The following is an 11,324-nucleotide window of genomic DNA, read 5'->3' on the forward strand; positions in this document are numbered from 1 at the left end:
ATCCAGTACAGTCAACCCAGGATCGGTATAATATGCTCAAACTGTCTTGCCCCAGAGAGCAACCTGGCACTGGCTGAAGTTTCCAAACTGTCTTCAGAGTCATACAATGTAAAAACCATATCAACAAGTTTAAATTGCATCATGTACTCTTAATTACCAGCATAGGCCTGGTGGAATAGAAAACTTCAAAGGCATTTAAAAGTTGAAACAGAAGGTGCCTGCTGCATCTTCATTGACGAGTATCCTACAATACTAGGCTGATAAAATTAAAGGCTGTTTCTTGTTTGCAAATGAGCCTCACCGACTTAGGGAACAGCCAGTGATGCTCCTGCTGATGATCTCTGATGGAGCTGGGGTATATATAAGGTAACCTGGACCTATGTTCAGGACTTCGTAAACTAATCTGGCTTGGTAGAAGATAGGCAGCCAGACAAAGATATCCCATGTTCTTGGCCAGATGCCCCCACCAGCAGTCTGGTACCAGCTGCAGCTTCTGAACTAGACCCAAGGGCAGCCCCACATCGAGCCTGATACAAGTAGTCCAGCCTTACCGTTACCAATGCATGGAATATATTGGTAACTGTTCCTGGGCTGCCCAGGAACAGCTGTAGCTGAGAACCAAACGAAGCCGTCCAAGTTGGTGGCCACTGCCTCCAGTGGGAGCAACCTCCATAGTTTGTGAACCATGTGAAGGACTTTATTTTACATATACAGTGGTACCTCTGGTGTGAACGGGATCCGTTCCGGAGCCCTGTTCACAACATGAGCAGAATGCAGTGCGCGGGTCGCTGCTTCTGCGCATGTGTGTGATGTTATTTTGAGCATCTGCGCAGGCGCGAGTGGCAAAGCCCGGAAGTAACCCTTTCCGGTACTTGTGGGACGCAACCTGAAAAGATTTAACCTGAAGCAAATGCAACAAGAGGTATGACTAAAGTTGCTTCCAACAGAATACAGAAAAGACATCGAAAGAACAAGCTTTTGGGAGAGGCATTTGGTTAGCCATTGTGAGGCCAGGATGTGGGACGGATGGCCCTTTGTACATGCACCATGGCACTGTTATTCTCGCCCACAAGCCTCCTTGCTTTTCCTTCTGCTGCAGGAGTCCGGGTTTCGTTCCACTCTCTCCCAAGAAAAGAAACCCAGCAAGCCGACTCCTCCATGCAGCGGCCCCTTTAAGAGCCTCCTCCCTTTTTAAGAATGAACCGGAATGATCAGCTGCAGGCGTCACGTGGTCTTGCAGCCCAGGCAGTTGGAGGAGCGACATGCAGGCAGGCGGTGGCGGCTGGGTCTGGCTGCCCCTCCTGTGGTTGGTGGGGAGCCGGGCAGGGGATCCCGCCGGGTATAAGAGGAAGGTAGGACGGCCCAGGGGCCGGTGGGTGGATGCCCTCCTTGGAGGAGATTTATTTCTAAGGGATGTTTGAGGGCTGGGTGAGGTCAGCCGCTGCCAGCCTGGGCTGGCTCATGGTGGCTGGGGCTGATGGGAGCTGTAGTTGAAAACATCTGGTGGAGGGGCAGGTTGGCAAAGGCTAGGAGCCTCGGGAGCTGCCTTATGCAGAGCCAGAGCATTGGTTTATCTAGCTTAGTGTTGCCGGCACTGACTGGCAGCAGCAGCTCTCCTGGGTTCTGGCCAGGGGACATTCCCAGCCCTACCTCCATATACTGACTCAGACCATGCTCTATCTAGCTCAGTATTGTCTACACTGACTGGCAGCTGTGGTTCTCCAGGATTTGTGGCAGGAAGTCTATTCCAACCCTACCTGGAGATGATGTTGGGGATTGAACTTTGGAGCTTTTAACATACAACCCAGGTGCTCTCCCACTGAGCTGTGGCTCCTTCTAGTATCATGGAAAGTTGCCTAATACCAAGTGTGACCATTGGTCCATCTAGCTCAGTATTGCCTGCACCGGTTGGCAGTGGCATTCTGGGGTTTCAGGCAGGGATTCTATTCCAACCCTACCTGGAGATGCTGTTGGGGATCGTACCTGGGATCTTCTGCATGCAAAGCAAATGCTCTCCAGCCTTTTTCAACCTGTGGGTCCCCGGATGTTGTTGAACTACAACTCCCATCACCCCTAGCTAGCAAGACCAGAGCTCAGGGATTATGGGAGTTGTAGTCCAACAACATCTGGAGACCCACAGGTTGAGAACCACTGCGAGTCTACCCACTGAGCTGCAGCTGACGCTGATCAATGTTGTGTACCCCAGGAATGGGGTGCCCCTGTGGTCCTCCAGGTATTCTTGGGCTCCATCGCCCATCCACCTGGCAATTTAGTTCAGCAACACCTGAAGCTTTATTTTTACATGCTAATTTACACTTATTATGTTTTATTTTCTCTGTTACGCCTGTTGAAGGAAAGGAAAGTGTGGGGCGGGAGAGAGAACGACCAGTGAAAATGAGAAAAACAGGAAGAGAGAGGAAAACTGTGCTGTGTTGTGGGTGGATTTTAGGACTAGGGGATTTCCATGTGGACTGCAACCATTTCGAAGACCCAGCTTTGAATCTTGTTCTGCCAAATGGGAGCCAGTTGTTGTTTTTAACCACTGTGTGTTTTTATGAGTTCCAAATCCTTGCTTCGTCGTAAAGCCCTGCAAGATTCCTCTTGGGGCTAGTCACCATTTCTGTTTTATATTTTAATCCTCCTTCCTCTCAGTTGCTCAGGAAGGCATGGTTTGTATTATCCTCACAGCATCCGTGTAAGGTAGGGCAAGGCAGAATAGAAGTGCCTGGGCCACAGAGGTCACCCAGGGAGCTTCATGGCTCAGTGGGGATTTGAACCCCAGGCCTGACACTCAGTCCACTGAACAATGCCGGCTCTCCACCTCTGAGCCTGGCCCACCTCGTAAGGTTGTTGTGGGGGTGAGATAGAAGCAGAGCCATACATACGCCACCTTGAGCTTCCTGGGAGGAAGTGTGGGGTTAAAATACAAAAAAAAAGGATGCATGTGCATGTTTTTAAAATGGCGGATCCAATCTTGTAAGCTGGGATTCGCAACTGGAACCAAGACTCTGAACTTTTCGAAGACAGTGTGTTCCTGCATTGTCTGTTTTTTTGCCTCCCAAAAATCTTGTGCCAGGGCCAAATCTGACTTCTGGGAATCTCCACTTGTTCCTCTGATCTCTGGATGGGGCACCAGTGTGTTAGACTTTTCTGGTGCCCTGTTTTTTATACTGAGGGTGAGGAGATCAAGCAGGAGTTTCAGACTCTCAAATCCTGTCTTTGGCCTGTGAAAAATATGTAGGTGTGCATTGGTATTCCCTGCTTAGAAGCCAGATCAGGAGTCTGTAGGGACTTTATTTTTCTCCTGGTGAGGCACTACCACCAAGTTGCAAAGTTAGGGAATCAAATCCATTCATTTCCTGTCAGTGTTTGGGGTGTAATAAAACCCACATTCCAACCTCATTGCCTGCTTTCCCACTCTACGCTGCTTGGGCTGAGGCAAATTACAGGTATGTTTGTGTTTAAAAAAATACTTTTTTATTGACGTTTTTAAAACCAAGGCCCAAAATGCACTGCAGTAAAAATACAAGGAAGGAAAATGGTGATCTTCCCTTAGTTCCGCAATCACTTTTGTTTTCACAGTACATTAATATTTTTTTAAAAATGGAGATTTGTCCTTATTTGCTGGGCTAACATCAGAAAGAAGAGTAATAAACACAGTCCTGGACTGCCTTTCTCAATATGGTTAGAAGTTCTTTTCTTTAACTTCTAAAAGTTGTCAACCCTAGAAGAAGTTCTTAGTGAGCCGATATGTAAGGCCAGTATTCCTTGCTTTTCAGTTATGTAATACTTTCAGTTCGTTCTTTTTTTACAGTGGGAATTAGATATGCTGATCTGGTCATATTTCAGTGTTTTGAAATGGCCATTGCCACCGGCTGCCCTCCAGCTGTTTTGACAAAGGCAGGCGGGATTTGCAATTCAAAACTGCGAGATCCTAAGTTGGCTTTGGATTGTAGTTTCCTTTGAAAATAAACTAAATGAAGCTCAAAGCACTATCTTCTCTGACAGTTCTCTACACCATGGGAGGGATTTTTGCGTGCCCTCTGTCCCCACCCAGCACTGGCATGAGTCTCCCAGAAGATTGCCCAGATGTGGGATTGTGGCCCCTGAGCTGTGTGTTGAGTGTTGGACTAAAACCCTGGGCAAGACCAGGATTCGAATCCGCACTCAGCTATGAAGCTCATTAGGTGACCTTGGGCCACTCACTGCTTCTTCCAACCTAACCTACCTCACAAGGTTGTTGTGAGGATAAAAATGGGGAGGAGGAGAGGACAATGAATGCCATTTTCCACTCCTTGGAAGAAAGAAGGTGGGATGCAATAAATAAATAAGTGAAACAATGAAAAGCCCATAAGGGACGTGGGTGGCACTGTGGGTTAAACCACAGAGCCTAGGGCTTGCCGATCAGAAGGTTGGCAGTTCAAATCCCCGTGTCGGGGTGAGCTCCCGTTGCTCGGTCCCTGCTCCTGCCAACCTAGCAGTTCGAAAGCACCTCAAAGTTCAAGTAGATAAATAGGTACCCCTCCGGCGGGAAGGTAAACAGCGTTTCCGTGCGCTGCTCTGGTTCGGCAGAAGCGGCTTAGTCATGCTGGCCACATGACCCAGAAGCTGTACGCCGGCTCCCTCGGCCAATAAAGCAAGATGAGCACCGCAACCCCAGAGTCGTCCGCGATTGGACCTAACAGTCAGGGGTCCCTTTACCCTTTACCTAATGAAAAGCCCAAGGCCTGGCAAAAAAGAAGTGTTTATGCCTGGTGCCTAAAGATACGTAATAATGACTTTGCCTGGCGTTTGTGAAGCAGATTTAACACCCTATTGGGGACGCCCATTTCCAGGTCTCCCTGGAGTATAACCCGGGCTGGAACAGCTCTGCCGTGAACCTCCTGCACGTCCGGGCGGTGGGTCTCAACGACACCATCCATTATGTCTGGAGTACCATCGGGGCACCCACTGTGTTGCTGGTCTACACAGGAAGCCAGAGCAGTGGTCTCCACGTCAACTGGACCCGGCTCCTCTCCCCCTCGCCCTCCGGAGCCATCCAGGTCGAGCCAGCTGGAAGCGTTTTGTATTCCATGGCTGTCATCTTTTCCAAGGTAAGCTGGGGGGGGGGGGCTGCGGAGTCTGAAATGAAAGCAGGAGGTGGTGTGTGGGGTCATCCAAGTGGGGTGGAACGAGAATGGCAGCAGTGGGGAGAAAAGGGGTGTGAATATAGCTGCTCCCAGGACATTGGGCATCATCTGGCTAGCCACTATGAGAACAGGGTGCTGGACTAAATGGGGCCTCCTTTGGCCTAATCCAGCTGGGCTCGTCCTACATTAACACAGATGTTTCTAGGTGTTTGAGTACAACGGCACAAAGACCTCGGATCTCTCCAAAGCTAATGCAAGCAGCTTCTACCCTACCTATGATTTGGCCAACTTCACTTGGGACAGCCTTGATGGCCGGCTGAACAAGACTACTTTGACAGCGACGTTTCAGGGGGTTGGCCCCGACTCTGGAGGAACCTTCCGGAACGGAAGCATCTCCTTCCAGGTAAAAAAGGGTGTGGCTTCCCCTCCGACAGGTCAGAGAGCCAGTTGCTGCGTGTTGTCATGATGGGCTGTTGTAGATCATTCCGTATACAGTGGTGCCCTGCAAGACGAATGCCTCGCAAGATGGAAAACCCGCAAGACGAAAAGACTCGCGGAATGGATCCTTTTCGTCTTGCGAGGCACCACTGTATCTAATCAGTGATGCAAGGTGGAATTTTTCTCTCTTCAACAATGGATGGGTGTCAGTTGCAAATAAATACAGTGGTACCTCGGGTTAAGTTCTGGAGGTCCATTCTTAACCTGAAACTGTTCTTAATCTGAAGCACCACTTTAGCTAATGGGGCCTCCTGCTGCTGCTGCGCTGCCGGAGCATGATTTCTGTTCTCATCCTGAAGCAAAGTACTTAACCCGAGGTAATATTTCTGGGTTAGCGGAGTCTGTAACCTGAAGCGTATGTAACCCGAAGTACCACTATATAAGGCAGCTTTGTTTTTTCCAAACTTGGTTCGCTAGATGCAAGTGAAATAAACATGCTAAATTAGCTCACATTTTTGGGAGGGCATGGGGAACATCTGTGGCTGCGCATAGTTAAACTATGGAACTCACTGCCACAGGAGGCAGGGATGGCCACCAATTTGGATGGCTTTGAAAGAGGATTTGACAGATTCGTGGAGGAGAAAGCTATCGATGGTTACTAGCTGTGATTACTATGCTCTGTCTCCATACTTGGAGGCAGCAAAGCTTATGAATACCAGTTGCTGGAAACCACAGGAGTAGAGAAGGCCTCTTGTGCTCAGGTGCTGCTTATGGGTTTCCAATAATAATAATAAGAAGAAGAATTTATTACTTATACCCCACCCATCTGGCCAGGCCTCCCCAGCCATAATGGGCATCTGGTTGGCCACTGTGGGAACAGGATGCTGGACTAGATGGGCCACTGGCCTGATCCAGCAGGTTCTTCTTAAGAGAAATATAAGGAATGGAAGGAGGAGGGTTGGGGAACCTTTGGCCCTCCATATCCAGCCCCCATCGTCTTCATTGGCCATACTGTTTGGGGCTCATTGGCAGTCAAATCTCTACCCAGCCATGAAACTCACTTTGTGACTCTGTACCAGCCCCTCTCTCTGTCTCTCTGCCTACCAAACTTGGGAGGACGAGGAGGGGATAACACCTCAGGAAAGAGGAATACAGTCATACCTCTTGTTACGTTTGCTTCAGGTTACGTTCTTTCAGGATATGTCCTGCGGCGACCCGGAAGTAACGGAAAGGGGTTACTTCCGGGTTTCACTGCTTGCACATGTGTAGACGCTCAAAATGACGCCACGCGCATGCGCAGAAGCGGCGAATCGCAACCCGTGCACGCGCAGACGTGGGTTGCGTTCTGCTCATATTGCAAACAAGGCTATGGAACGGATCTGGTTCGCAACCAGAGGTACCACTGTACAATTCAAAAATCACCTGGACAACTCGGAAAGCTGGGGTGAAATTCATAGCATGAAATCCACCTGGACAGCTGTGGCTTCTCCCCCCCCCGGGCTGTTTTTATCCAGCTATGCCACAGCACGTCTCTCGCAACTGCAGGGCAAGCACTATGAGACTCTCTTGCCTAACCAGCCAACTCTCCACCGTTGGCGGTCCCCATCGCTGCTCCCCAGGTGACGGCCTATGAAGAGACCAGCCGCGACGGCCCGCTCCCGCGTCTCCTGCACACGGCCAACAGCTCCAAGGTGGACTTTGTCATGCGCGGGGTCGCTCCTCGGGGCAACCGCTCTCGCTTTGCGCTGGAGATCGTCACCGTGGAGGAGAGAGGCGGGCAGAAGCAGTTGGAATCCACCCGCTCGATCGACGACGAGTATACGCCGACCATATTCGAGGTAATCCCGCTGCTGGGGTATGAAACGTGCAGAAAGGTGCCTCTGAAACGTGTGCAGAGTGTCATTTCCCTGCTAACTAGCCACTCTTAGCTCCAAGTATTGAGGTTAGGAAAAGGGGCTTCTGGCTTAAGAGGGTACCTGGGAGGCAGGCATTAGCCCTAAAATCCCAAACTGAGGTTGGATGGCCATTGGCCAGGGATTCCTTAGCTGTGATTCCTGCATCTTAGGGCGTTGGGACTAGAGGGCTCTTGGTTCCCCTTCCAGCTCTATGATTTCTCTTGCCTGGAAATTATTTATTTACCATATTTTCCCATGTATAACATGCCCCCGTGTATAAGACGACCCCTATTTTTTGGGACTCCAAATTGAGGAAATGGGGAGAGATTCCCCACAGTTGTTGAGCTTTTTTTGGGGGGGGGTGCCAACAATCGCTCACCCGCCTGACTGCCAATCCCACGCATCAGTGAGGCCACCAGCAGCCACCAATCACCCGCCCAAATACCGCAGCAGCAAATCGCCAGCAGACCTTGCCGCAGCCACCAACCACCAGACCAAACGCCGCTGACAATCTCCTGCTAGTGGCAGCCACCAATTGCCCATCCCACCTCAGCACTATCCATGTATAAGATGACCCCCATTTTTTAGCATTTTTAATAATAAAAAAACCTTGCCTTATATGGAGAAAAGTATGGTACATAAATAGACTACCATTTCCTACAAGGATCTCACAGGCTTCTCCTGCTTCATTCTGTTGTTACAACAGTTCTGTGAGGTAGGTTAGAGACAGACAGACAGACAGACAGACAGACAGACACAGAGTGAGCAATTGCCCCAAGATGACTAATTATTATTAGTAGTAGTAGTAATAGTAGTACCCTGTCTAGCTGACTGGGTTGCCCCAGTGGTATCATTACACTTTAAATCAGGCGTAGGCAACCTAAGGCCCGGGGGCTGGATGCAGCCCAATCGCCTTCTAAATCCAGCCCACAGACAGTCCGGGAATCAGTGTGTTTTTACATGAGTAGAATGCGTCCTTTTATTTAAAATGCATCTCTGGGTTATTTGTGGGGCACAGCAATTCATTCATTTTCCCCCCCTTCAAAATATAGTCCAGCCCACCACATGGTCTGAGGGACGACGGACCGACCCACGGCTGAAAAAGGTTGCTGACCCCTGCTTTAAATGTATGGTGTGAATGTGGCCCTAATTTCACGACTGCCTGCTTTTCCTTTCCTTGGAGCAGATGGCCCAGCTGGTTTCTGTCCCCCGCAACGGCAGTGCTGGGTTCAGCTTCCTCCAATGGAAGACGGCAGCGTACAGCGCCTTGCAGCCCAAGCGGGAAGACACCGTCCACTGCGAGTATTACCAGCTGGAGACGGAGAATCGCACCGTTCCTCAGCCTAGCATAGCCCACGCCTACTTTGGGGAGGAGCTGGAGGTCCACAACGGCGTGGCCGCCATCAACATCTCCTTCGGCAGCGAGGACAGCGAGGCCTACCAAGAAAAGAGCTACCTGAGCTGGTGAGAAGCAGTCTTGAGGGGCTAGGTTTCTTTTCCCTGCGTAAAAAAACAGGTGGGGAAAAGGAGGCCCCTCTTAACCCCTATGCCACACGGACAGTGGATGGAGAGGAGGGAGAAGCAAGCCCATAAGTTGAGGTAAAGGGATCCCTGACCGTTAGGTCCAGTCGTGGACGACTCTGGGGTTGCGGCGCTCATCTTGCTTTATTGGCTGAGGGAGCTGGCGTACAGCTTCCGGGTCATGTGGCCAGCATGAGTAAGCCGCTTCTGGCGAACCAGAGCAGCGCATGGAAATGCCGTGTACCTTCCCGCCAGAGCGGTACCTATTTATCTACTTTGATTTGCTTTCAAACTGCTAGGTTGGCAGGAACAGGGACCGAGCAACGGGAGCTCACCCCGTCGCGGAGATTCGAACCGCCGACCTTCTGATCGGCAAGCCCTAGGCTCTGTGGTTTAACCCACAGCGCCACCCATGTCCCATATTAAGTTGAGGTATTGGCTAACAATTTCTCTTCTCTCCCCCCACCCCACCTGTCACCCCTTCCAGGTCTGCGCTGATTGGCTTTGGCGAGCCCCCCAAGGATGGGTTCTCCCCCCTCGTGATCGCAATCCTCGCAGTGGGGCTGGGGACTCCAGTGCTGCTCCTGGTGGGGGGCAGCATCACCGTCCTCGTCTCTCGGAAGAAGCCCTATTCAGAGTACGAACCCATCAACTGATTGTTGTCAGTGGACAGTTGCCCTCAGCGGCTTGGCCAAACTGGCTTCTGGTAGCTTAACTCCAGAGGTGTTTCATGCAGCTGTTTCTGGGGAATGTTTCTTCTGTTTCCTTCAGGGGGACGTCTCAGTGGCTTAATTTATCTCCTGGTGAAGATGCTCTGGTCTGCTTACTATGTTTGGGTACCCTCAGTAGATGGATGGTGCTACCTGGTGGGGCCATTTGCATTGTCCCCCACCTGTATTCTCTTGTGGAGGGAGGAGGGATGTGCGTTTCAATAGTTCGGCTGCTTATCAGGATCACTCCCCAGAAGTTTCCCTTTCTACCACTTGAAATTACTGTCACTTGGAAGACTCTACCGTGATATGTGCAGTTCTCAATATTCCAGAAGCACAGGGGTGTTTACAATGGGACAGGGAATGTGTGGACCATTAGACATACTTGGACTCCAGCTGCTGTCGTCTTCCCTGACCAAGGGATGCTGGGAGTCGGAGTCTGTTGGCATCTCGAGGGCTGCAAGTTCCCGGTCCCTGGTTTACGGTGCCCATTTCCCAAAGAGGGTTCTGTGGTTTTTCTTTCGCTGGGGGACGCTGGAGAGGCTGAATTGTCTCTTCATTTCCCCCGCCAAACACCCTGCGATAAGCTTTGGGGAGGGGTAGTATTTTGGGTCCTCCGTCCCCTCAGACATTCACTTTCTTACCCTCTCAAAAGATAACGGCGTCTTTGCACTGCATTGCTTCATCAACAATCTCTTGACCAGACATCTTTCCAAAGATACGTTCTGCCTTTCATTTTTTTTAAAAAAAGCATTGTCTTGTTTTCAATGGGTGACATTTACAAAGTACTGTTTTTTTAAAAAAAATAATTGCTGAAATGCCTCCTACAGTTGCAAACTTTTTTTCCAATTGAGGCTCCTCTGTATTATTTTTTTAAAGGGAACAAAGCTTTCCCCTGGTGGAGCCCTTCCGAGATGGTGGAGGCTGCAGCTGTTTCTCTTGCTGTGCAATATAATGATGATGGTGGTGATGATTTGAACAGCTATATCCTCTGGTTCTCTCTCTCCGTGATAAAGCTGTCAAATGTGGGAAGGGAAGCCGGCAACCCGTTTGTCTTTTCCCCCCACAAAAAGGGTAAGCCACTGTTGTTGTGTTTACAGGCTAATGGCCGTGAAACAAAGGACAAATTGCACTATTGACTGTTAAGTAATGCACCTTTTTCTTATTCTGGAAGTTAGGGTCAGAAAACCAGGACACCCCAAAATTGCTGAGCTTTTTTTTAAAAAAGGAAATCTCCGAAATTGTTGAGGTCAATTGTCAGAGGGCTGCGTGAAGAGCCAGTTCGGAAGCTCTCGTTTGAAGCGAGAAGGGCTTCCATTTGAGCTGTGTGGACATCTTTTGGGGTTGGTAAGGGGAAGCCAATTCTGATTCCTTTGTTGGTGTGAAAAATCACAGCACAGCCCAAGGCAAATCTCCCCAACCTGGTACCTTCTGGTTGTTGTTCAACCCAGCCAGCATGGCCAATACTCAGGGATGATGGGAAATGTAGTTCAGCAATATCTGAAAGGCAGCAGGTTGGGGAAGGGAGGTCATGGGGAGGGTTTATTTGCAGAGGTTGTCGGGGAGTTTATGTGCATTTCCAGCTGCCACTTGTCTCTTGTGGACCAATTAAAGATTATTTTGTTTTGGAA

At 50.0% G+C, this 11,324-nt stretch overlaps 1 protein-coding gene across 1 annotated transcript; it reads left to right on the plus strand.

Annotated features, from left to right (window-relative positions):
* Positions 1-1,219: 1,219 nt before the first annotated feature.
* Positions 1,220-11,324, plus strand: GLMP (glycosylated lysosomal membrane protein). The gene is made up of 7 exons (XM_083417189.1): positions 1,220-1,352; positions 4,836-5,093; positions 5,335-5,532; positions 7,187-7,405; positions 8,649-8,926; positions 9,471-9,620; positions 10,573-11,324. The coding sequence occupies exons 1-7, from the start codon at positions 1,263-1,265 to the stop codon at positions 10,646-10,648; spliced, it is 1,269 nt and encodes a 422-aa protein (XP_083273315.1). The 5' UTR covers positions 1,220-1,262; the 3' UTR covers positions 10,649-11,324.

The sequence above is a fragment of the Podarcis tiliguerta genome (assembly GCF_965153285.1).
Source record: "Podarcis tiliguerta genome assembly, chromosome: 16".
Classification (NCBI taxonomy): domain Eukaryota; kingdom Metazoa; phylum Chordata; class Lepidosauria; order Squamata; family Lacertidae; genus Podarcis; species Podarcis tiliguerta.